Here is a 27,259-nt window from a genome sequence, read left to right on the forward strand (position 1 = left end):
TCTGAAAGATATTTGTAAACCCCACTTCAAAAAGTTGTCAGTGGTTCAGAGAGAGCATATTTTTTCTTGTACAGTCTTTTGATCTTAAAGTGCAATACTTTTTTCTATGTAATCTTTTTTTTTTTTTTTTAAGACAACACCTTGGGTTCAGTTGGCATGATTTGTTTAGATTTATTGGTCTGAATTGAGAACACATTGCGCTTAGTAGGAAGAATCATTTAGATTGTCTGTTAAGTTGTTCCTCTGACAGGGCTCTTGCCTGTGTGTCTATGTACACAGAGCAATATCGTTTCTCGTTAGGCCTATGTCCACATACAGTGCATTCTGAAAGTATTCAGACCCCTACACTTTTTCCATATTTTGTTACGTTACAGCCTTATTCTAAAATTGATTATTTTTTTAAATAATCCCTCATCAATCTACACACAATACCCCATAATGACAAAGCAAAAACAGTTTTTTTTTTTTTTTGTGCAAATGTATTAAAAATTAAAAAATGAAATCACATTTACATAAGTATTCAGACCCTTTACTCAGTACTTGGTTGAAGCACCTTTGGCAGCGATTACAGCCTCGTGTCTTCTTGAGTATGACACTACAAGCTTGGCACACCTGTATTTGGGGAGTTTCTCCCATTGTTCTCTGCAGATCCTCTCAAGCTCTGTCAGGTTGGATGGGGAGTGTCGCTGCACAGCTATTTTCAGGTCTCTCCAGAGATGTTCGTTCGGGTTCAAGTCCGGGCTCTGGCTGGGCCTCTCAAGGACATTCAGGGACTTGTCCCGAAGTCCCTCCTGCGTTGTCTTGGCTGTGTGCTTAGAGTCGTTGTCCTGTTGGAAGGTGAACCTTCGCCCCAGTCTGAGGTCCTGAGCGCTCTGGAGCAGGTTTTCATCAAGGATCTCTCTGTACTTTGCTCTGTTCATCTTTCCCTCAATCCTGACTAGTCTCCCAGTCCCTGCCGCTGAAAAACCCACAGCATGATGCTGCCACCACCATGCTTCACCGTAGGGATGGTGCCAGGTTTCCTCCAGACGTGACGCTTGGCATTTAGGCCAAAGTGTTCAATCTTGTTTCTCATGGTCTGAGTCCTTTAGGTGCCTTTTGGCAAACTCCAAGCGGGCTGTCATGTGACTTTTACTGTGGAGTGGCTTCCATCCGGCCACTCTACCATAAAAGCCTGATAGGTGGAGTGCTGCAGAGATGGTTGTCCTTCTGGAAGGTTCTCCCATCTCCACAGAGGAACTCTGGAGATCTGTCAGAGTGACCATCGGGTTCTTGGTCACCTCCCTCACCTAGGCCCTTTTCCCCCGATTGCTCAGTTTGGCCGGGTGGCCAGCTCTAGGAAGAGTCTTGGTGGTTCCTAAATTCTTCCATTTAAGAATGATGGAGGCTACTGTATTCTTGGGGACCTTCAATGCTGCAGAATATTTTGGTACCCTTCCCCAGATCTGTGCCTCGACACAATCCTGTCGCGGAGCTCTACAGACAATTCCTTTGACCTCATGGCTTGGTTTTTGCTCTGACATGCACTGTCAACTGTGGGACCTTATATAGACAGGTGTGTGCCTTTCCAAATCATGTCCAATCAATTGAATTTACCACAGGTGGACTCCAATCAAGTTGTAGAAACATCTCAAGGATGATCAATGGAAACAGGATGCACCTGAGCTCAATTTTGAGTCTCATAGCAAAGGGTCTGAATACTTATGTAAATAAGATCTTTCTGTTTTAATTTTTAATACATTTGCTAAAATTTCAAAAAATCTGTTTGCTTTGTCATTATGGGGTATTGTGTGTAGATTGATGAGGATTTAATCCATTTTAGAATAAGGCTGTGACGTAACAAAATATTGAAAAGGGGAAGGGATCTGAATACTTTCCAAATGCACTGTATCTCAGGTACAAAGCAGTGTCACTTTGTCTCCATGATGTTTGTGGTCCAGCAGGGTCTCAGAAACTCAGTATCTCTGTCAGTCTCTGTGCCTAGATCTCATTCTCTGTGTCTCTGTCTGTGTGTCTCAGGTACAGCAGTGTGTTCCCCAGCCTCAACATGGCCGTGAAACGAAGGGAGCAGGCTCTACAGGACTACAAGAGGTTACAGTCCAAGGTAGAGAAGTATGAAGAGAAGGAGAAGACAGGTCCCATCATGGTCAAACTACACCAGGTACACTATATATGTACCAGAACTGTGCTAAAAGCGGCTACTGGCACGCGTTGTCCATTTGAAATCTCGCTCCATCTGTCTGTTGAGCAACAGAAGTCAGGCTTCATGCTCTTGCCTTGCATGGTGTCAGTGTTTTGAATACAATCAATAAGTGAACAAGGTACAAATGCTGGCTGGATATGAACAAACTGTACATGTGCACTCTTTTCACCCACACAAGCTACCAGGCTCCCAAGTATTGCCTTTTGAAAAGGCACTGCTGCACATATACAGGCACGTAATTTAGTATTGTAGACACACTCACTGAGACCTCTAGGGCAGCATACACACATTCACAGATATCACACACCCTCACATGGTTGCCCTCCCACACACATTGAGAAAAGAATAGTCAGTGGCACAAAGAGTAAAGAGGCCCCCTATCCTCCTGGCCTTTTGAATCTCACAGCTCTTAGAGTAATGATCCTGACAAAACACTAACATGCCATTTAAACAGACTCACAAAGGACAGACACACAGAGTAGGTACTTAAGATAAATATTACTTAACACAGGTGATTCTGTTCTACATATGTTATACTCCAACCCCCCCCCCCTCACGAACACACACATTGTGCACTCTATATCATGCCTATTCATTGAGATATCATCTCTTAATGCCCACCAGACTACCCACTAATACATCACACACGTTCCTGATCAGCGGTGGTGTGGTCTGCACACAGCCAAATCTTCCCACATAACCCACTCCTCCTCACTTGTGGTCGTGTTTAGACTTTTTATTTTTTATTTATTATTCTCTGTGGAAACACATTTTCATTCTCCTTTTGTTTTTCACTGTTGTTGACGGATTACGTTTCTGAGAACGTAGCTGATACAGTGGGGAAAAAAAGTATTTAGTCAGCCACCAATTGTGCAAGTTCTCCCACTTAAAAAGATGAGAGAGGCCTGTAATTTTCATCATAGGTACACGTCAACTATGACAGACAAAATGAGATTTTTTTTTCAGAAAATCACATTGTAGGATTTTTTATGAATTTATTTGCAAATTATGGTGGAAAATAAGTATTTGGTCAATAACAAAAGTTTCTCAATACTTTGTTATATACGCTTTTTTGGCAATGACACAGGTCAAACGTTTTCTGTAAGTCTTCACAAGGTTTTCACACACTGTTGCTGGTATTTTGGCCCATTCCTCCATGCAGATCTCCTCTAGAGCAGTGATGTTTTGGTGCTGTATCTGGGCAACACAGACTTTCAACTCCCTCCAAAGATTTTCTATGGGGTTGAGATCTGGAGACTGGCTAGGCCACTCCAGGACCTTGAAATGCTTCTTACAAAGCCACTCCTTCGTTGCCCGGGCGGTGTGTTTGGGATCATTGTCATGCTGAAAGACCCAGCCACGTTTCATCTTCAATGCCCTTGCTGATGGAAGGAGGTTTTCACTCAAAATCTCACGATACATGCCCCCATTCATTCTTTCCTTTACACGGATCAGTCGTCCTGGTCCCTTTGCAGAAAAACAGCCCCAAAGCATGATGTTTCCACCCCCATGCTTCACAGTAGGTATGGTGTTATTTGGATGCAACTCAGCATTCTTTGTCCTCCAAACACGACGAGTTGAGTTTTTACCAAAACGTTTTATTTTGGTTTCATTTGACCATATCACATTCTCCCAATCCTCTTCTGGATCATCAAAATGCACTCTAGCAAACTTAAGACGGGCCTGGACATGTACTGGCTTAAGCAGGGGGACACGTCTGGCACTGCAGGATTTGAGTCCCTGGCGGCGTAGTGTGTTACTGATGGTAGGCTTTGTTACTTTGGTCCCAGCTCTCTGCAGGTCATTCACTAGGTCCCCCCGTGTGGTTCTGGGATTTTTGCTCACCGTTCTTGTGATCATTTTGACCCCACGGGGTGAGATCTTGCGTGGAGCCCCAGATCGAGGGAGATTATCAGTGGTCTTGTATGTCTTCCATTTCCTAATAATTGCTCCCACAGTTGATTTCTTCATACCAAGCTGCTTACCTATTGCAGATTCAGTCTTCCCAGCCTGGTGCAGGTCTACAATTTTGTTTCTGGTGTCCTTTGACAGCTCTTTGGTCTTGGCCATAGTGGAGTTTGGAGTGTGACTGTTTGAGGTTGTGGACAGGTGTCTTTTATACTGATAACAAGTTCAAACAGGTGCCATTAATACAGGTAACAAGTGGAGGACAGAGGAGCCTCTTAAAGAAGAAGTTACAGGTCTGTGAGAGCCAGAAATCTTGCTTGTTTGTAGGTGACCAAATACTTATTTTCCACCATAATTTGCAAATAAATTCATTAAAAATCCTACAATGTGATTTTCTGGATTTTTCTTCCTCATTTTGTCTGTCATAGTTGACGTGTACCTATGATGAAAATTACAGGCCTCTCATCTTTTTAAGTGGGAGAACTTGCACAATTGGTGGCTGACTAAATACTTTTTTTCCCCACTGTATGTTATGGTTGAGACTCAGTAGTGATTGAGGTATGCATAGGGCTGTTACGGTGACCGTATTACCGCCACACCGGCGGTTACGAGTCATGATGGCAGTCAAATTCTCCAAGCTCTGAAACTGCTGCTGGTCATTAGTAGCCTACCAAACTTGCTAACTTCCTGGTACACCGCACTCTATTGTCCTTCTAATCACTCTGACATCAATGCAAATGTAATCGAAAATCTAATCAAACACTTCATGAAAGTCCATGAGATCATGTTGCGCAACATTTCTATAGGCTATGCAATTGCGTGAGAAAACAGAGTGATGGCCTCTATTAAAAAGAGGGAGGATCCCATCAGCTTTCTATAGGCTAGGCATACTATATTTATTTCTCAATTTCCTAATATTAAGTACATTGCTTCTCTTTACAACAGGAGTATAGCCTACCTAGCTGGCATGAAAATGAACCACAGGAAAAGCGTCCTCCATTCGCTATTTAAGTGCATAGATGACATGGATTTTTTTCCCCCTGCCACTGTTTCGAGACAGGTGCATGACAATGGTCCATTCTAAATCAAAACAAATTTCACACATATATATTATTTAGTATATGTAAAGACAAGATTAAATCAACAATAGTCTGATGGGTGACAATATTAGCCTATCACGTGTGAATGATGCCCAACAGTGCATGCCTTTTTCTGGTGACCTTTTCAAATAATAACCACACACCTCATTTGATAAGGTTTGTATTACAACTAAAGTAACTAAATAACTTCTTAAAATTAAGCACATGAATCCACTTTACAACGGGTGTAGAGCCTAACTGGCATACATACGCAGCGTGTGAGTTTCAAGTTTGGGGTAGATAATTTTCACCATAAAAATGCACCTTTTGTAATAAAAGCATTACATGCATAATCACATTTGCGGTCACTTTTGATAATGGTGTTTTCCTGCTAATGGAACATTCACGCTTATAGCCTACTGCCTTGTACACATTGCTGCTCTTATTATGTGAAGAAATAGACTCATAGTTTATCAACATTTTAAGCTAAACCTTCTTTCACATTGCTTACAAAAGTTTTTTTGATGCTAGTGGTCGTATTAATTTAGGATCTATCGCATCCCACAACAGTCCAGGACTATGTTTTGAATATTTATTTCTCGCACAGAATAGAATAGGTCAACTTTTGTACTATGGGGGATGGTAGATTGACATAGGCTAGTGCGTTTGCTGTTTGTTAGGCCTACTAATCTTGTTGGCTGAAGAAAAGTATGTGGACTGTTCTTACCAATATCTTCAATAAGCACCTCGGAATTGGATAAGGATGTGCGCAGTTGTTTCCACGATGTGTCTGTCTTCACTTGTAGCCTGTGAGAAAGACCCGATCACGTGACGGGCATTGGCTAGTAAGAATGTATCTATCTGACAGAGCCATGTAAGTGAGCGGTGCTTCGGAGCAGACAGCCGGGAGAAGGGAATTATAATTATTATATTCAGCCCAAGGGCACAACGGCCACTGGCCGCAAAAGGCATGGATTTTTTTTAGGGGGCATTATGGCCACACAAAGGGGATGTCGCCGGGAAATTCGAAGCATTACCAAGTGCTTGTCAAATTGTGAATGAGAGACTGATAAAGTGTGTACAGCCTGCGCAAGAAACAAAGCAGATCTCATGCCTTTCATGCAACTTTTTTCAAATCATTAGTTGCGTCATGCAGGCTTAGAATGTATTAAAAATCAGAACATATAGCCCAACGTTTGTATCACAACTAAAGTTACACAAATAACTCTAAATTAAGCATATAGGAGTACCTGTTTCTTTGTTAACTGCCCAACACAGAATAGCTGCATGTGCGCACTCTCAAATCATTTGGAGAAAATATCCTTTCTATTTTATTCAGCTATGTTCATTTGTATTCTTCATAGTTAATGACCGCCACAGCCCTAGGTATGTATGCTGAAGTGTCAACCGGTCTTCTGTTTGCCCCAATCTGTCCAGGCCAGGGAGGAGCTGAGACCAGTCAGGGAGGACTTTGAATCCAAGAACAAGCAGCTGTTGGACGAGATGCCCAAGTTCTACCACAGCCGCATCGACTACTTTCAGCCCAGCTTTGAGGCACTCATCCGGGCACAGGTGAGCTATAGGAAGTGTATGACTGGGTGCACACTCGTGACCTACTTTGTTTAACTCCCGTGAGCCGTCTTTATAATGCATACATGCACAGTTATGAATTATATATAATGCCTAGGTATAAGCATTCAGTTGACACACAAAACCTGTTCACAACAGTCCAATCCCAGTTCAAATCGTTTCCAATGGGTTTTATTCTAGTCATTTTAGTAGATTGTTGATTTGGGTGTAGTGTTGCCCCTAGCCGTCTGTTGACCAGCATCAGAGCAAGAGAGAGTGGTAGTATAGTGGAGAGTGCGTGTAATCCTCCCTGTCTCCCTGCACCCAGTCTTAATGTGATTAACCCCAGTGACGGCCCAACGCCTTCCTAATTAGTCCAGGAAGCCCAGGTCTGTTTGTCTATCCGTCTTGCTCCAGCCACTCTCTAACCTGGGAGCCCGGCCAGCCCGCCTCGCTATAACCAGCCCAGCAGCTGAGCCGAGCGCACGCCACTGTCGCCCACCCTACCCCCACCCCCCGCTGTGTCATTTCCTCTTATGGTTAAAGACTGGCACACGCCTAATCAGATTGAGAAGTGGCCACATCACTAGGCCAGGCTGGCGCCCCGCCCCCAAAAACACTGACAGACAGACAGCTGCCTATTAGACTCAGCAGACATGTTGTCATTGATACTGCCAGGCAAGCCCAGAGGGGGTTCAAAGGATATTTGTGCCCTTTGATCAATACAAAGTGATGTCTTCTGTGACACAGAGTTCTGTACGTTCCTCTGCGTTCCTATGAGAGCAGAGCAGGTGGGTAGGCTTGTATGTGATGACTGTTACTGGTAGACTGAAAGTGAATGTAGCCCTCCTGGGTGTAACAGCAGTGGAGCCTAATCTTCACTGCTCAGGAGATGCTGTCACTGGAGGTAGTCTGTCTGGACTTGGTAGCTGCCAGTAGGTCTCTGGTGATCTTGTTAGCTGATTTAGGATTATCTCCTTCATAGTAGCGCTGTAATGTAACAATGGACATCACTGTGTCATTATCTCTCCCTAGAATGATGATTATAGAAACATGGATCCAATTCCCTATAAGATTTGAATTTAATAGAGACTGGTTGTGGATGAAAATGAATGGGCACAGATTTTGGGCCTTTCCACTGTTAGTGTCCCTGTTTCAGTGCTCTGTCCTCTATGGACACTGGAGCAAGCCTATACTACTCAGTCATCTGCAAACAGACTGACTCACTGCTGAAGCAGCTTCAAACAGTAATGAGGGCCCTCTGATGGAGGCAGAGTGCTGATGACTCAAACTCGCTCAGAGAGCTCCTCTCTAACCCCAGCACAGTAAATTAGGGGGGTTGTGTAGAGTTGGGTCAGAGGGACTAACTCCAGAGCTGGGCTGGCGTACACAGCCACTCCTCCAGTACAGCCGCTACTGGGTGGTCAGTCAGCACAGCACAGCAGCCCAGTGGACCTCAGGTCCGGGCCAGCCCCCCTCAGCTGGCCCTGCAAGCGCAGTCTGGACTCCCACTCCCCCTCTCTCTCCCTCTCCCCCGGACATGCTGCATGGCTCCCAGAGCACCCTCACAATGCCTCCCTTTGTTCTGAGGCTCGAAAACCACTAGTTCCATGAAATGGCTGTGAATGGGACGCAATGCTCTGCTCAGCTCTGCTGTGATCGGATGTGCCGGTCAACCTGTACGGATGCTGGATAATTGAGCCATTGTCTGAGTGTGGATTCTCTGTGTTTGTTCTTGGTTACGGTGTTCTGTACTACTTATACAAGCTGAAAGAAATTGTTATTTTGACACGCTACTGTCATAATGATTTAGTTATTTTGCACATCCACTGAGCCCATTGATATATTAGATTGATAGAGATGGGATCATATTGGATGCCACATTTCTATTACTTTTTCTCCCACGTACTGTATGTTATTGAAATATTGTTAGTGAAATAAACAGTCAGAATTGAGGTCAGATGAGCCGGTGTAGCTTGCTGTCTAAATCAATATTTAGTCATCAGGGCCAGGGTGATGACAAGGGTGTGTATTTGGACGTTTGTTAAAAAAGAGGTAATATAAATAAAAGTCTGAATTTTCATATGTGGTGCATGTAGACTTACTGGGCTAATTGTAGAGACTGGATGACAAGAAGGATGTTCACCCCGGACCGGGGACAGTGATCTGGTGTGCATTATCACTGACATGTATTCCATGGCTTTTTCACCATGCCACTTTTCAAATGAAAAATATCTGCTTTGCCCCCACATAGACCGGTAACTTAATACTCATGGCCCACTGATGTGGTCTAGGTGGCAGAGTTCGCTATAAACACACAAGAGGCCTTTCAAACTGGGTTCCTCTTCCGGTTAGCCAACTAAAGAGCTTATGTTAATATAACTTTGCTGCCACTGGCACACACATCATGTGGATAAGACATTTGGACTGAATTAAATATCCTTTGATCACAGTTCAGATGTAATTAGTTGAAAATGGCTACATATTATAATTTCTCTAGCAGCATGCATCCTGTGACAAAGCTCTTATAGTAGCATGTGGTTAACAGTCTTCTACCTAGTCTACCCAGGAAAGATCTTCATTTTCCTATCTGAAATGGCCTCTATTTATGTTCTGTTATGGCCTACAGCCCATCAACGCCCATAATCTGCCAGAAGCAGCTATTCTTTTATTCCAGCCTGTATATAGAACAGAACAAACGTGTGCATTTGCAAATAAATCAGAAATGCCCCCTTAAGTGCACTGTAGCATATGCATTGGTGCATGAATAAATATCGAAATGTGTGTGGGTTTCAAGGGGTTGTATTTCCCAGTACTTTCATTCTCTGCCCACTCTTTTGGAGTGTTGTAATGTGATTAAAGTCTATTAATCATCAAAGTATCTCTCCTGGGATTCTGACTCATGAACTGGGGGAAGAAGCAGGGGTGGGATGTGTCAAGAAAGCTTTCAGCGAACACACTCTATCTCATGTTGAGATTGGAAGAGAAAAGGCAGGGTCCCTACCCACTGAAGTTCTGGGGTTTGTTTTAGTTGTTCTACGGGCTCGCTCCTTTACTTCTGAATGGCTTTTCATTAGTGGAGGTGAAGGGCTGTAAGACCATGAGCCTTTGCATGTTGTAAGTAAACTGTGGCTACTAGATTGTGGGGGTGGACTGTGCAGGGTTTGGATTTTAATTTCAACTGCTTAGTTAGCGTAAAACCCTTTTCCTAACCATTCCACTCTTTCCTTTGCTCTTTCAGGTGGTGTACTTCACGGAGATGCACAATATCTTCAGTGAGTTGACGGATCAGATCGACCAGGCAGGGCTGACTGATGAGCAGAGGGAGAGGGAGAATGAAGCCAAGCTGAATGAGCTGCGTGCTCTGTCCATTGTCGCTGATGACTGAGAGAACACGAAGGAGGGGAAGGGCTCGCTCTAAACCTCTCTGGCCTTGCCTCCTTTCACACCTCAGTGAATGGATTTTTCTTTTTCAGGATCCTTCTCATTGTGAAAATGGACAGCTTTGGTCATAACCTAATCATTAATTGCTTTCTTGCACTAATCACCCGACCTCTCCTCTCTCTCCTTCACTCTTTTCTCAATTCTATCATCTGACCCTTTCCTAACATCTAAAGAAACACTGAGAGCAACTCAAAGCATTTTAACTGCCACATTTACCAAGCCATCAGCCAAGTGCTATTATCATAAGCCAATATGTATATATTTGTTAAATCATGTAATGAAACCGTTCTTCTAAGAACTTATTTGTGGGTCACGCCATAGAATTACAAATACTATAGATTTATAGGATCTCTGTGGGTCACACTTTCTTCTCAAAGCTGCATACTCAGTTTTAATCAGAGTTTTCTAGTCATTTCCAAATCAAGGTACGTACTAAAACATGCATTTCATCAAGTCTATGTATACCAGGAAATTAATTTATTGAAACAAATTGGGTAGTACTGTATTGAACACTATAGAACTGTAAGCGGACTAGAGGATGAAATGTGACAAAAAGCTACATTCATTTGAATCGCTCCGTTTCTGTGTTATTTACTATATTTCTCTCTCAGGGTTTATGCACATGATCTAGCCTGTGCATTGTGGACCGGTAGCTTATTTGTTGAGGTACAAATGATATTGAAAGTTACCTGTAGTATTTAACACTAGCCACTCCAGCTTCCTGACTATGGATATCATAAGTCAAAGTCGTTATTCTTCATATCTGTGATGGTGCCTGTATAAAGGAGTGTCAACATTTTTCTTTGGCTGTTGCCTAATCGTTTCCTGCTTCTGAAAGGCTAAGGAAGATTCTGACATTGTCTTAGACTGAGATGGTCCTTTTACCCTGGTTCTTCTTCACAAAGGTTTACAAGTGAAGTTAGAGGACCTGCTTTCCAAAACCAACGCTGTTGCTCCCTCTAGTGGCACTTACGGTTCATTGTTCCTATAGCGTTCCTTCATTTGACCATATCCACGTTGTTCTTTATTGGATATTTATTAATGGGAAAGGCTTCTTCTTTCTTTGTCAATGATTGTCAATTTGTCATGTTTTGAGGCAAACCTCTTGCCTTTTCTTTGTGGACAGCTATGCACAAAATGCATTTTTGACTAAATTAGTGTAGATGTATGAAAAATGTATGCACTCACTAACTTTAAGCCGCTCTGGATAAGAGCATCTGCTAAATGACAAAAATAAATAAATATGTTTTACCGTTTCTGAAGCATCGGCCTGGTTCTAGTTTATTTAACATTATTATTGAGTGAGAAACTTGACATGTAATCTGTTGAGTGTTTTAATTTTGTTAGTTTTTTTTTTTTAGCTCTGTTACCCTCTGTTTAGACATTGTTTTCAGTTAAGCTTTTTCATTGTACTTTTCTATGAACAATCATGCAATAAATGGATTGGAAGAAGTGTCTCCTTCAGTGATATGCCTTGTCATGCACTTCAACTACATGAAACTGAATAATGACAATCATCATGATTTCTTTATTCAGGAAAACAACATACAATAATATTTCTACATTTTTGGGAATTGTTAGTTAAAATAGTGCCCAGTCAGCATATTTCATCAACATTCTCAATGTTTACAGCTCAAAATATACTTCCCATTTACAAATTGACTATTTAATGGCAACTACATAAATGATATCAAGGGTAACGTTTCAGTTTAATCCCTCATATAACCTTGGAGAAAGGACGGTGGTCTGTGATTTGGAATGAGCCACTGCAGATATCCCTTGTTCAAAGCTACTGTAACTCAGTCACTGTTTCACTGAGAACACTAAAGTAAGTAATATACACTGCAAGAAGCAGCCTTCCAGAGGTTTAGATGGCAAAATATAAATCAGAAGGATGGAAGTGTGATCCAGGAGGCCATTAACAGGCCCAGCTAGTGTCTACTTGCCCACTGCTCTCTACAGTGGAGCTGTAGCTATTTCTATGGCTAGGTTTTCTGCGTGGACAACATTGGAGCAAAAATTGTTTGGTCCCATTCAATGTTGTTCCTCTCTGTCTATGATATGTAAACAATGAAAATACATTTAACATACTGATGTACAGTATGTACAAGAAGCAGCATGGATGCTAGTGGTGTCGAACTGAAATCCCCAGAAACCGTACCAAACATGTTTGATAGTATTTGAGCTAAGTACTGTAGGAATGTCTATTGTCTTGGCTACATGCTCAGTTTTTAGTACTATAGACCATGAGATCCAGCAAACTGCATATCTCTGTCTAGTGACAGGAAACAAACAGTTCATGTAAATGACAGTGGAGTGTGTGTGAGTGTGTTACATTGGATAGAGATCTACAAGATGGCTGTTGTGCTGTACATGTTTGTGATCTGTTCCTGGAAGACCCTGCGGATGTCCACTCGTCTGCTCTTCAGAGTGGGGGTGAGGAGGCCGTTGCTAACACTGAACATCTCTGGATGCAGGTGCAGGTCCTTCACCTGACAGAGAGGAAAGAGATGGCAAAACTATCAGTGTTGATGTCTTTATGTTGTATTCAGTTTCCTGTTACACCATGTTTTATATCTTCATATACCATGGCACCATTTGTTACAAGTATGAAGTCAATGTATTCATGTTCAAGATTCCTCACCTGCTCAAAAGACTTCAGCCCAGCTTCCTTCCCTACGGCTGTCATGTCTTCTAACACTGCTTTCTTCACATCCTGTAGTGAGACAAGATTTCAATCAGTCCCTTTGGAGTTGATACAATCCAACAACAGCACACATTGTAAAGATGCAGATGGCCTATTGTGTGAGCTACGGTGACGTCACATACTGGATGCTGGCAGAGCTCCTTGTAGGATCCTATTATTCCCCTCTCCTTAACCCAGTCATTAAACACTTCTGGGTCTGGCACAACAATACCAATCAGGTGAGACTGGAAACAGAACATAAAACAGTGTTTGTGAGAATGATGGTATGTCCCAAAAAAGGACTATCCTCTGATAGTGAATATAAGAGTACCGGTATCTCAAATACCTTTAGGCTGTCACCATGCACAAACACCTGTAGCACAGGGACACAACGCATGTAGACGTTCTCAATCCTTTCAGGGGCAATGTACTCTCCCTGGGACAGCTTGAAGATGTGCTTCTTCCTGTCTATGATGCGAAGTGTCCCGTTCTAACAGGAAAACATATGGACACACATTCACATACAAATGTATATGACTTGACTGACTGGAGTATCTAGTGATCATATTTTGTCCTATATTGTAACCCAGCTCACCAGTAGCCACTGGCCCACGTCTCCACTGTGCAGCCAGCCATCACTATCCAGGGCCTCTGCTGTTTTCTCCTCATCCTTCAGGTACCCTCGGAACACACTGTGGCCACGGATACAGATCTAACAAAGCAGAAAGGTAGGAACAGTGTTAATCCATTTGTTCCCACATTTTTCACAGACATGTCACTCTGCAAATATAATGCCATTACTAACCCTAACATGTAATCCATTTGCTTTTATTTTATTTTTTATTATAAATAAATAAATATATATATTTTTATATATATATATATATATATATATATATATATATATATATATATATATATATATATAGTATATATATTGAAAAGTATGTTTTATTCTCGGCCACAATTGTGACCGATGGGAACATACGGTACTCTGCCTATTATAACATTAACAGACATTTACCCCTATTCCTCAGCCCCAATATCTATATACCTCAGCCCTGTTACCCCCATATCCTCACCCACATGCCAATATCCTTATATTGACACAATCAAGTACCGATACACCCATATCCTAGCCCTAAATGCCCTATTTGTTACTCATAGACCCCAGTTCCTTTGCCAATACACCTCATCCCTGTTACTTGCCTATCTCAGCCCTGTTAACCACTTTCCTTAGGCATGCATTCCCCAAGTCACCAACAATAACCTATATCCAGCTATTCGCTGCACACCCAAACCCTGTTATTTGCTTATCTTAGTCCTGTGACCTCTGACCTGTATATGCTAATCATTTCATAAACTCATTGCATAGTGGTATAACACATGTACCACAGACCCATTCACTTTTTTCCTACCACAAACTTGTTGCCAGAAAGGATTTGAATGGGCAATAGACGTCCATCCAGACCCATTACCTGTAGGAGCCTTGTGTATCCTTACACACCATTACTCATATAAACCAGGTAAACCCATGGGCATACTCATATAAACCAGGTAAACCCATGGGCATACTCATATAAACCAGGTAAACCCATGGGCATACTCATATAAAACAGGTCTACCCCAGTGTCCAAGCCTCAACATTCATAAAATCCAGGTCTACACTAATATTCTTACAGACCAGGTGTACACCTGCATGTCTAATCCAATCTAGATTTGGAAACCAGGTTTACACCTATGGCTATGTCCCAATACTCTGATAAAGCAGGTCTACCCTTGTGTCTAATCAGCGCAACTCACATAAACAAGGTCTACCATTGTGCAAGAGACACTAAACAAACCTATTGACATTCAATATGTGTTAAGTTATTATACTAATTCAGTTTATGGGTCTATATATGGCCAATTCCACCTGAAATAACAAAATATTGTCACGGATTCTGCCGAGGCTGCTCCTCCTCCTTGCTCGGGCAGGCTTCGGCGTTCGCCGTCCCCGGAGTACTAGCTACCACCGTTAGATGTTTCGATGTTAGATTGGTTTTGTCTGTCTATTGCACCTGTGTCCGTTTGTGTCTGATTATGTGTCCTATAAGTTGCCTGCTTTGTGTTGGTTAGTTTGTGTGTTATTGTACGCCTGTCCGTTGGTGCTGCTCTCTGTTTTTTGTTTTGTAGTTTACGCACAGTTTGCGTAATCGCTCGCCTCTGTTTTGTGTTGAGGCCATTGTTTGTATTTTTGCCTAGTGTTTACTAGTAAAGTCTGTTGGACTAAGCTTCAGTGTCCTGCGCCTGACTCCCACACCACATTTACATCAGCCCTTGACAGAATAACACACCACTATGGAGTCAGCAGGAGCAGCGGCGGCACCCAAGTCGCTGGAGGATCGGATCAGCGATCAAGACACCATGATCCGGCAACTTGGGGCCGCCATGAACGAGGTGTCCAACACTCTGCGCCGTTTGGTCACTGGAGAGGTGCCCACGCCTTCGCACACCTTACCATCACCATTGGCCAGTCCTCCTCTCCCAGCACCGGAACCCAGTGGCATTCGGCTCTCGCTCCCGAGGGCATATGATGGTACCGCAGCCGGGTGTCAGGGGTTTCTCCTGCAGGTGGAACTCTACCTGGCCATCATACACCCGGCGCCCTCGGGATACGAGAGCGTCTCCGCCCTCATCTCCTGTCTATCCGGCAAGGCGTTGGAGTGGGCCAACGCCGAATGGAGGGAATAGACGCCGCCACCATCACCTACGCGGAGTTCTCCCGTCGCTTCAGGCTGTGTTCGATCATCCACCTGAGGGGAAGGCGGCGGGGGAGCGTCTGTTCCACCTCCGACAGGGGAAGAGGAGTGCACAGGAGTTCGCCCTGGAGTTCCGGACTTTAGCGGCGGATGCGGGGTGGAATGAGAGGGCCCTCATCGACCATTATCGGTGCAGCCTACGAGAGGACGTTCGTCGTGAGCTGGCCTGCAGGGACACCAACCTATCCTTCGACCAGTTGGTGGACATTTCCATCCGTCTCGACACCCTGCTGGCTACCCGCGGACGTCCCGAATGGGGGTCGTCCATTCCGCCCTCCAGCACCTCCGAGCCGATTCCCATGGAGCTCGGGGGTGCTGGCGCTAGGGAGAGGAGGAGAGAGAACCCGAGGGGGGCCGTCCCCTGCACCAACTGTGGCCGTGGAGGGCACACTGCGGCTAGGTGCTGGGGAGGGTCTCCTGGGAGAGGGGACAACAGGTCACGCACTGGGGAGTCATTTCAGGTGAGTAGGCGCCCCACTTACCCAGAGCTCTCTGTTGGTCACCTGTGTATACCTGTGAGATTTCCACAGGTGGCACCTCATTCCCAGCATAAGGCGCTAGTAGATTCAGGCGTAGCTGGGAATTTTGTTGATCGTGAATTTTGAGGATTTAGCACTTGTGTTCAGCAAGACTAGGGCAACACGGCTGCCACCTCATAGACAGGGGGATTGTGCGATAGATCTCCAAACAGGAGCGGCACTTCCGCGGAGCCGTGTGTATCCCCTGTCTCAAGAGGAGACAGCGGCTATGGAGACTTACATAGCCGAGTCCTTGGAACAGGGATACATACGGTCCTCCACTTCCCCGGTTTCCTCGAGTTTCTTCTTTGTGAAGAAGAAGGACGGGGTTTTGCGCCCGTGTATTGATTACCGTAGTCTCAATCAGATCACGGTTAAGTACAGTTATCCTCTTCCTCTGATTGCGACTATGACTGAGTCATTACGCGGAGCGCGGTTCTTCACAAAGTTGGATCTCAGGAGCGCGTACAATTTGGTGCGCATTAGGGAGGGGGATGAATGGAAAACAGCATTTAGCACCACCTCGGGTCATTACGAGTATCTCGTCATGCCATACGGGTTAATGAATGCTCCTTCAGTCTTCCAAGCCTTTGCGGACGAGATTTTCCGGGACATGCATGGGCAGGGTGTGGTAGTATACATCGACGACATCCTAGTGTACTCTTCTACACGAGCCGAGCATGTAGCCCTGGTGCGCCGAGTGTTGAGGAGGCTGTTGGAGCATGACTTGTATGTCAAGGCAGAGAAATGCTTGTTTTTCCAGGAGTCCATCTCCTTTTTGGGTTATCGATTGTCCGCGTCTGGTGTGAAGATAGAGGTTGACCGTGTGTCGGCCGTGCGTAATTGGCAAACTCCAACCACTGTAAAAGAGGTGCAGCAGTTTTGGGGTTTTGCTAATTACTACCGGAGGTTTATCCGGGGCTTTGGACAGGTGGCAGCTCCCATTACGTCCCTGCTAAAGGGGGGCCCGGTGCGTTTGCAGTGGTCAGCTGAAGCGGACAGGGCATTTTTTAAAACTGAAGAACCTGTTCACTTCGGCTCCGGTGCTGGCGCATCCGGACCCCGCTTTACCATTCCAAGTTGAGGTAGACGCGTCCGAGGCCGGTATTGGGGCAGTTTTGTCGCAACGGTCCGGCACGCCACCTAAACTCCGCCCCTGTGCGTTCTATTCTAAGAAGCTCAGCCCGGCGGAGCGTAATTATGACGTAGGGGACAGGGAGCTGTTAGCTGTGGTTCAGGCCCTAAAGGTGTGGAGGCATTGGCTTGAGGGGGCTCAACACCCTTTCCTCATTCTGACTGACCACCGTAACCTGGAGTACATCCGGGCAGCTAGGAGATTAAACCCTCGTCAGGCTAGGTGGAACATGTTCCTGACCCGGTTTGTTTTTAAGATCACATACATCCCAGGGTCCCAGAACGGTAAGGCAGACGCCCTGTCCCGGCGGTATGACACAGAGGAGAGGTCCATTGAGCCTACTCCCATACTGCCGGAGTCTTGTCTGGTGGCTCCGGTGGTGTGGGAGGTCGATGCGGAGATCGAGCGGGCATTGCGTACCGACCCTACTCCCCCAGAGTGTCCTGTGGGGCGGACGTACGTTCCGCTCGAGGTTCGTGATCGCCTTATTTATTGGGCTCATACATCACCCTCCTCTGGATATCCAGGTATTGGCCGGACAGTGCACTGCCTTAGCGTGAAATACTGGTGGCCAACGTTAGCTAGGGATGTGAGGGTTTATGTCTCCTCCTGCTCGGTGTGCGCCCAGTGTAAGGCGCCTAGACACCTACCCAGGGGAAAGTTACATCCCCTGCCCGTTCCACAACGACCATGGTCCCACCTCTCGGTGGATTTTGTAACCGACCTTCCCCCCTCCCAGGGGAATACCACCATTTTGGTCGTTGTGGATCGGTTTTCCAAGGCTTGTCGTCTCCTCCCAATGCCGGGTCTCCCTACTGCCCTACAGACCGCTGAGGCCCTATTTACCCACGTTTTCCGGCACTATGGGGTTCCCGAGGATATAGTGTCTGACCGAGGTCCCCAGTTCACCTCCAGAGTCTGGGGGGCGTTCATGGAACGCTTGGGGGTCTCGGTGAGCCTTACCTCGGGTTACCACCCAGAGAGCAATGGGCAGGTAGAACGAGTCAACCAGGATGTGGGTAGGTTTCTGAGGTCCTATTGCCAGGGCCGGCCGGAGGAGTGGTCAAGGTATATCCCCTGGGCAGAGATGGCACAGAACTCTCTCCGCCACTCCTCCACCAATCTAACCCCTTTCCAGTGTGTGTTAGGGTATCAGCCGGTTCTGGCACCATGGCACGAGAGCCAGATCGAGGCTCCTGCGGTGGATGAGTGGATTCAGCGCTCGGAGGAGATGTGGAACGCTGCTCATGTCCATCTGCAGCGGGCTATCCGTCGACAGAAGGCGAGCGCCGATCGCCACCGCAGTGAGGGTCCGGTGTACGCACCGGGAGATCGAGTCTGGCTCTCGACTCGAAACCTGCCCCTCCGCCTGCCCTGCCGGAAGCTGGGTCGGCGGTTTGTGGGGCCTTTTAAAGTCCTGAGGAGATTGAACGAGGTGTGTTACAGGTTACAACTGCCTATTGATTATAAGAATATTAACCCCTCGTTCCATGTGTCTCTTCTCAGGCCGGTGGTAGCTGGTCCACTCCAGGAAGGTGAGATAGGAGAGACCCCTCCGCCCCCACTGGACATCGAGGGAGCTCCGGCGTACACGGTCAGGACCATCTTGGACTCGAGACGTCGGATGGGGGGTCTCCAGTATCTCGTGGAGTGGGAGGGGTACGGTCTGGAGGAACGGTGCTGGGTGCCTAGGAGGGATATCCTAGATCCATCTCTCCTGACTGAGTTCCACCGTGGTCATCCCACGCGCCCGGCTCCGCGTCCTCCTGGTCGTCCCCGAGGCCGGGGTCGGCGCACGGCTGGAGCCGCGCGTCAAGGGGGGGGGGGGGTACTGTCACGGATTCTGCCGAGGCTGCTCCTCCTCCTTGCTCGGGCAGGCTTCGGCGTTCGCCGTCCCCGGAGTACTAGCTACCACCGTTAGATGTTTCGATGTTAGATTGGTTTTGTCTGTCTATTGCACCTGTGTCCGTTTGTGTCTGATTATGTGTCCTATAAGTTGCCTGCTTTGTGTTGGTTAGTTTGTGTGTTATTGTACGCCTGTCCGTTGGTGCTGCTCTCTGTTTTTTGTTTTGTAGTTTACGCACAGTTTGCGTAATCGCTCGCCTCTGTTTTGTGTTGAGGCCGTTGTTTGTATTTTTGCCTAGTGTTTACTAGTAAAGTATGTTGGACTAAGCTTCAGTGTCCTGCGCCTGACTCCCACACCACATTTACATCAGCCCTTGACAAATATTACTTCTTACAGTCAAAATCACTGATTAAAAAATATGTAAAGGCTAATGTATAATGGTAAGATCATCATGATCAAGTATATCCATAACTCAACTCAACTTCAATCTACTGAAAAAGGAAATAATCTGCTATGATTCATATATTTATATACAGTACCAGTCAAAAGTTTGGACATACCTACTCATTCAAGGGTTTTTCTTTATTTTTACTATTTTCTACATTGTAGAATTATAGCGAAGACATCACAACTATGAAATAACACATATAGAATCATGTAGTAATCAACAAACTGTTAAACAAATCAAAATATATTTTATATTTGAGATTCAAATAGCCACCCTTTGCCTTGATGACAGCTTTAAACACTCTTGGCATTCTCTCAACCAGCTTCACCTGGAATGCTTTTCCAACAGTCTTGAAGGAGTTCACACATATGCTGAGCACTTGTTGGCTGCTTTTCCTTCACTCTGCCGTCCGACTCATCCCAAACCATCTCAATTGGGTTGACGTCGGGGGATTGTGGAGGCCAGGTCATCTGATGCACCAATCCATCACTCTCCTTCTTGGTAAAATGGCCCTTACACAGCCTGGAGGTGTGTTGGGTCATTGTCCTGTTGAAAAACAAATGATAATCCCACTAAGCTCAAACCAGATGGGATGGCGTATCGCTGCAGAATGCTGTGGTAGCCATGCTGGTTAAGTGTGCCTTGAATTCTAAATATATCACAGACAGTGTCACCAGAAAAGCACCCCCACACCATAACACCTCATCCTCCATGCTTTATGGTGGGAACTACACATGCAGAGATCATCCGTTCACCCACACCGCATCTCACCAAGACACGGCGGTTGGAACCAAAAATCTCAAATTTGGACTCCAGACCAAAGGACAAATTTCCACTGGTCTAATGTCCATTGCTCGTGTTTCTTGGCCCAACCAGGTCTCTTCTTCTGATTGGTGTCCTTTAGTAGTGGTTTCTTTGCAGAAATTCGACCATGAAGGCCTGATTCACACAGTCCCCTCTGAATAGTTGATGTTGAGATGTGTCTGTGACTTGAACTCTGTGAAGCATTTATTTGGGCTGCAATTTCTGAGGCTTGTAACTCTAATTAACTTATCCTCTACAGCAGAGGTAACTCTGGGTCTTCCATTCCTGTGGCGGTCCTCATGAGAGCCAGTTTCATCATAGTGCTTGATGGTTTTTGCGACTGCACTTGAAGAAACTTTCAAAGTACTTGAAATGTTCCGTATTGATTGACCTTCATGTCTTAAAGTAATGATGGACTGTCGTTTCTCTTTGCTTATTTGAGCTGTTCTTGCCATAATATGGACTTGGTCTTTTACCAAATAGGGCTATCTTCTGTATACCTCCCCCCTACCTTGTCACAACACAACTGATTGGCTCAAACGCATTAAGAAGGAAAGACATTCCACAAATTAACTTTGAACAAGGCACACCTGTTAATTGAAATGCATTCCAGGTGACTACCTCATGAAGCTGGTTAAGAGAATGCCAAGAATGTGCAAAGGGTGGCTATTTGAAGAATCTCAAATCTCAAAAATATTTTGATTTGTTTAACACTTTTTTGGCTACTACATTATTCCATATGTGTTATTTCATAGTTTTGATGTCTTCACTATTTTTCTACAATGTAAAAAATCGTACAAATTAAGAAAAACCCTTGAATGAGTAGGTGTGTCCAAACTTTTGACTGGTACTGTCTATACAGTGCATTCAGAAGGCAGTCAGACCCTTTGACTTTTTCCACATTTTGTTACGTTACAGCCTTATTCTAAAATTTATGAAATACTTTTTTCCCCTCATCAATTTACAGACAATACCGCAGAATGACAAAGCAAAATCAGGTTTTAGATTTTTTTTTGCAAATGTATAAAAAATTACAAACAGATATACCTTATTTACATAAGTATTCAGACCCTTTGCTATGAGACTCGAAATTGAGCTCAGGTGCATCCTGTTTCCATTGATCATCCTTGAGATGTTTCTACAACTTGATTGGAGTCCACGTGTGGTAAATTAAATTGATTGGACATGATTTGGAAAGGCACACACCTGTCTATATAAGGTCCCACACTTGACAGTGCATGTCAGTGCAAAAACCAAGCCATAAGGTCGTAGGAATTGTCCGTAGAGCTCCAAGACAGGATTGTGTCGAGGCACAGATCTGGGGAAGGGTACCAAAAAATGTCTGCAGCATTGAAGGTCCCCAAGAACACAGTGGCCTCCATCATTCTTAAATGGAAGAAGTTTGGAACCACCAAGACTCTTCCTAGAGCTGGCCGCCCAGCCAAACTGAGCAACCGGGGGAGAAGGGCCTTGGTCAGGGAGGTGACCAAGAACCTGATGGTCACTCTGACAGAGCTCCAGAGTTCCTCTGTGGAGATGGGAGAACCTTCTAGAAGGACAACCATCTCTGCAGCACTCCACCAATCAGGCCTTTATGGTAGAGTGGCCAGACGGAAGCCACTTCTCAGTAAAAGGAACATGACAGCCCGCTTGGAGTTTGCCAAAAGGCACCTAAAGGACTCTCAGACCATGAGAAACAGGATTCTCTGGTCTCATGAAACCAAGATTGCACTCTTTGGCCTGAATGCCAAGCGTCACATCTGGAGGAAACCTGGCACCAGGCCTACGGTGAAGCATGGTGGTGGCAGCATCATGCTGTGGGGATGTTTTTCAGCGGCAGGGACTGGGAGACTAGTCAGGATCGAGGGAAAGATGAACGGAGCAAAGTATCGTTGATGAAAACCTGCTCCAGAGCGCTCAGGACCTCAGACTGCGGCGAAGGTTCACCTTCCAACAGGACAACGACCCTAAGCGCACAGCCAAGACAACGCAGTAGTGGCTTCGGGACAAGTCTCTGAGTGGCCCAGCCAGAGCCCGGACTTGAACCCAATCGAACATCTCTGGAGAGACCTGAAAATAGCTGTGCAGCAACGCTCCCCATCCAACCTGACAGAGCTTGAGAGGATCTGCAGAGAAGAATGGGAGAAACTCCCCAAATCCAGGTGTGCCAAGCTTGTAGCGTCATAGCCAAGAAGACTCGAGGCTGTAATCGCTGCCAAAGGTGCTTCAACAAAGTACTGAGTAAAGGGTCTGAATGCTTATGCAAATGTGATATTTCATGCTTTGCCATTATGGGGTATTGTGTGTAGTTTGATGAGGGGGAAAAAACTATTTAATCCATTCTAGAATAAGGCTGTAACGTAACAAATTGTGGAAAAAGTTAAGGGGTCTGAATACTTACTGAATTCACTGTATATAAAGTTAGAGTAAATGTATTTTCGCATTGGTCACAAATGTGACCGCTAAGATATTTTTATATGTCATGAGCATCATGGATTGACTGTATTGAAAATGAAGGCATATACTGTATGCAAACTAGACCCTTTAAACATTACATTTACAAAGAAAATATAAAAACATTTCAACAATGTATCTGTTGAATACAGAATTCTGGTGCCAAATTCGTCTGTAAAAGTGCGCCTTGATGATGTATGCTTGTGGACTTGTGGACTTGTGACCATTTTGAGAAATCATACGAAACTTCTCTGAATCATACTAGACACCTTTATAATGCATAATATATTACCTATTACCTAATATATTACCTAACTTTAACTTCTCTAGAGCCTGTAAAGTCCCCCCCAAAAAAATCTCACTATTGTGACCGGTGGGATTAAATGGGTTAATATAATATAATATTATATTATTATATTATTAATATAACAACAACATACGATACACAACAGCCAGAGGGATACATTTTTTCTGGGTAACTATCTCTGACTCACTATGTTGTAGAAAACACAGTAATACCATGATGCTTTTTAACCACCTCACCTCTCCTTCTCCGTTCTTGGCATAATAGTTCATATCAGGGATGTCAACCAACTTCACCATTGCACAGGGCAGGGGAGCGCCAACATGGCCTGAGACACACACACACACACACACACACACACACACACACACACACACACACACACACACACACACACAGAGTTTCAGAGTATAACCAACACGCAGACACTGGGATCAATGACTAGTTGTCTCCAGATATGACGTGGATAGTTTCCCATTGTCAGAGAGTCAACCCCTTACCTGCACTCCAGTCTCCTGGCATGGAGAAGGTGCAGCCTGCTGTGCATTCAGTCTGCCCGTAACCCTCGAAGATCTGCACAGAGCAGCAGGAACATTCCACATCATTAAACCTCACACTCCCACACTCCCATCAGAAATAAACACATAAACACACACACTTAGTCTGAGCTCCAGGCAGTCATTCTCACCAGACAGCCGAGGGTGGCCCTGAGGAAGGAGAGCACGGTGGGGGAGATGGGGGCCGAGGCGGTCAGGATGAACCTCAGATTACCTCCTAAATTAGCCTGAAACACATGGAAAACAAATAGAATTCCATTACGTCTAACAAATAGAGTTTTCTGAAAGGGCAGACGTTGGGCCACGTTCAATGTGTTCAGTAACTGACCTGAATCCTGTTGAATACCAGCCTGTCCCACAGACTGTTGTTACGTACCACCCCACTGCTGAGCTCAGCCTGCTTCCTCCTCACTGCATAGTGCAGCACTGCCCGGCGCAATGGGGACGTCACAGAGCCTAAGATCTACACATAGACATGCATGCACACACAGAAGAGAGCATAGCAAATAAAAGTAAGGCTACATTTTTTAAAAATGTTATGGTTGGTATCATAGGATTTGGACTGACCTTGTCGTAGATGCGGTTGAGTAGGCGAGGCACCACTGGGAAGAAAGTGGGTTTCAGAGTCTTTATATCGTCCATGAGCAGGGAGATATCCCCCTGGTAGAATCCTACCCTGGCCCCATGACAGAACATGGACACCTGAGACAGACATAGGAGCATTTAAAGAACTGTCTGACATGCAGAGTCCCCAAGACAGACACATACATGTATTATTGTAATCAAAAGAGAGTGAGCTACCTGAATCATCCTCTCAAACATGTGGGCAAGAGGCAAGTAAGAGATTGACACGTCTTCTTGACGAATAAAAAATGACCCCTGTGAAATGGAGAGAAGGAATTGATGCATAAAACAGTTACACAATGGATAATAGAGATGGCATACAACCAATTTAATATGCAATCTAGATTTTACAACAGCAATTAGATGTGCAGTGTATCTTTTACAAGGACAATAATGGGTAAACTATTTCTATTAAACATCCCATTTATCAAAGGAACAGATTGAGAGAGATGGAACGAGAGATGGAGTAAGATAAATAGAGAGAAAATGGAGCTAGCCATGAAACTCTTTCTGGATTTCAGACGGAGGGAGCCAGAACAGACCTCCAGGATCTTAATAACAGAGGAGGAGTTGGAGGCGATGTTGCCGTGGGTGATCATGGCTCCCTTCGGCTTTCCTGGCCAAATAAACAGAACGCAGTTTAGTTTGGAGGAGGGCATTACTGCACTGCTCTGTGTACCACAAGAATTCATCTCATAACATAATGAGAGGTTGTCAGTGGGCCCCCATGGGCACATCTCTAGTAGTGTGGGTAAATGCTTTAGTATATGATTAACATGCAGGGTAGTGGGGGTAGGCTACTTGAGGACTCACAGAGATCTATAAAAACAAATGGTACCTGTGGTTCCACTGGTGAAGCACACGACTGCCAGGTCCTGGGGTTTCGGTGGCTGCAACAAATAGACACAGATGAACGACAGCAGGATCGAAAACAGCAGTGAAGCAACAAAAACTGTCAATGAAACCTTATCAACATTCAACAGAGGAAAACTCACCACAGGATCTTTGAGGTTCTGTCGTCCAAGTACCTGCAATATGCAGGGTCATGTCACACTGTGATAGTCTGTGGTAATCAAGATGTCTTCTAACCCCAGTGAAAGGGACTTCTCTCTTGTGTTTGTCATGTTGATCCAATATCACAACTAAAGAAGCAGGCATCTATTCTAGCAATTCATCATCTTTACATTGTCTGCAGCTACCCTCTTCTCACCATCAGCTGTTTGAGTTCTAGAATCTCCACTCCACAGTTCTTCCCCCTCTCCACTATGGCATCACTGCAGGCATTAAAGAGTACCAGACAGGAGAGAGTGGGTGTCGCACCTTTCTCCTTATTCCCCAGAAGGGACTCTGCCTTCTCCTCCTTGTCACAGATCACCAGTGAGATCTCCGCTAGGAGGTGAAACAGCGAGAATCGACATGAATAGTTATAGGCCAGTGGTATGGGAGTGTACTGGTTATTATACATTTCCCCATACATCTTGTAGCAGAGTATTCCAGCCTTACCCAGGTTGAGGATATGCACCATGGCCTCCTCTCCGAGTGTGTCGTACAGGGGCACCACGGCCATAGAGAAGGTGTAGCAGGCCAGCTCTGAAATGATCCACTGCCACCAACAGAGGGAGACAGAGCAACACTATTAGAACGCAGGGACGGCTTGTTCAATAGGGCGATATGGGCGACGCACTGCCAAACGGGAAAAGGAAGGGATTTTTTTTCTAATCAATTATATCACGGCAACAGCAGTTATCAGTGTTCACGTCTGATCTGCCAGCCACTAAATGTCAAATCAGGCTAAAGTCGTGCTTCAAATGGCCCCGCCCGTTTTTGGGGCGATTTCAGTCAAGTTGAAAATCGCCCAGAAGTCTCTCATAGCCTGTCATGTAAAATCTATTTTTTTCACATTTCAAAGCTTTCAATACATTCTCTATGGGTGTCTGTGGGCTTGCACTTACGCGCTTTCGTCATACGTGACGTAACGTTGAACGTAACTAAGACAATGGCGGCTAGAAGCGTCTCTGTTGCGACCTGCAGTGCGGCGTTATTTTATGTTTTTAATTTGTAGACTTAGTTTACAAACATTCTGCCAACCATGGATTTCCAGTGGTTGGTTTTGGACTGATCTTGTTGATCGTGTACATACCCGCTACGAACGGACTAAATAATGAAAACGCTGCTGGCAGCTGAATCCCAATACAGCTGGGAGACTTGGCTGGATGAGTCCCGGACAGAGAAGTGGAGCCGGCCACCTTCACCCTGGTCAGAGCGGACCGCGATCCTGGTAAGAGAGCGACTCTGTACCCCGACATTGAACTGCTTTCTGTGTCATTGCGACCTTACTATCAATTCAATTCAATTTAAGGGCTTTATTGGCATGGGAAACGTGTGTTAACATTGCCAAAGCAAGGGAAGTAGATAGTAAACAAAAGTGAAATAAACAATAAATATTAACAGTAAACATTACACTCAGAAGTTTCAAAAGAATAAAGACATTTCAAATGTCATATTATGTATATATACAGTGTTGTTACAATGTGCAAATAGTTAAAGTACAAATGGGAAAATAAATAAACATAAATATGGGTTGTATTTACAATGGTGTTTGTTCTTCACTGGTTGCCCTTTTCTTGTGGCAACAGGTCACAAATCTTGCAGCTGTGATGGCACACTGTGGTTTTTCACCCAGTAGATAAGGGAGTTTATCAAAATTGGGTTTGTTTTCGAATTCTTTGTGGATCGCTGTAATCTGAGGGAAATATGTGTCTCTAATATGGTCATACATTTGGCAGGAGGTTAGGAAGTGCAGCTCAGTTTCCACCTCATTTTGTGGGCAGTGTGCACATAGCCTGTCTTCTCTTGAGAGCCAGGTCTGCCTACGGCGG

At 44.9% G+C, this 27,259-nt stretch overlaps 2 protein-coding genes across 4 annotated transcripts in view; one reads left to right on the forward strand and one right to left on the reverse strand.

Moving 5' to 3' along the window:
• Positions 1–11,660, forward strand: part of LOC311144450 (bridging integrator 3-like) — a 41,732-nt gene extending 30,072 nt beyond the window's left edge. The window contains exons 7-9 of one of the 2 annotated variants that reach the window (XM_084180469.1): positions 2,020–2,161; positions 6,628–6,762; positions 10,001–11,660. In XM_084180469.1, coding sequence (XP_084036595.1) covers positions 2,020–2,161; positions 6,628–6,762; positions 10,001–10,147 — 424 coding nt within the window. In that variant the 3' untranslated portion in view covers positions 10,148–11,660. The remainder of the gene's footprint in view (positions 1–2,019; positions 2,162–6,627; positions 6,763–10,000) is intronic. The other variant, XM_084180470.1, reaches the window with a different exon arrangement.
• Positions 11,563–27,259, reverse strand: part of LOC311144438 (long-chain-fatty-acid--CoA ligase 1-like) — a 28,816-nt gene continuing 13,119 nt past the window's right edge. The window contains exons 6-21 of one of the 2 annotated variants that reach the window (XM_084180453.1): positions 25,884–25,983; positions 25,591–25,769; positions 25,376–25,408; positions 25,219–25,270; positions 24,923–24,996; positions 24,558–24,635; positions 24,324–24,458; positions 24,133–24,219; positions 23,888–23,983; positions 23,700–23,772; positions 23,439–23,527; positions 13,485–13,601; positions 13,236–13,379; positions 13,033–13,134; positions 12,848–12,919; positions 11,563–12,695 (exon numbers count right to left, since the gene is read on the reverse strand). In XM_084180453.1, coding sequence (XP_084036579.1) covers positions 12,552–12,695; positions 12,848–12,919; positions 13,033–13,134; positions 13,236–13,379; positions 13,485–13,601; positions 23,439–23,527; positions 23,700–23,772; positions 23,888–23,983; positions 24,133–24,219; positions 24,324–24,458; positions 24,558–24,635; positions 24,923–24,996; positions 25,219–25,270; positions 25,376–25,408; positions 25,591–25,769; positions 25,884–25,983 — 1,575 coding nt within the window. In that variant the 3' untranslated portion in view covers positions 11,563–12,551. Of the gene's footprint in view, positions 12,696–12,847; positions 12,920–13,032; positions 13,135–13,235; positions 13,380–13,484; positions 13,602–23,438; positions 23,528–23,699; positions 23,773–23,887; positions 23,984–24,084; positions 24,220–24,323; positions 24,459–24,557; positions 24,636–24,922; positions 24,997–25,218; positions 25,271–25,375; positions 25,409–25,590; positions 25,770–25,883; positions 25,984–27,259 lie in introns of both variants that reach the window. The other variant, XM_084180452.1, reaches the window with a different exon arrangement.

This window comes from Coregonus lavaretus, assembly GCF_964263955.1.
Source record: "Coregonus lavaretus genome assembly, chromosome: 17".
NCBI lineage: Eukaryota > Metazoa > Chordata > Actinopteri > Salmoniformes > Salmonidae > Coregonus > Coregonus lavaretus.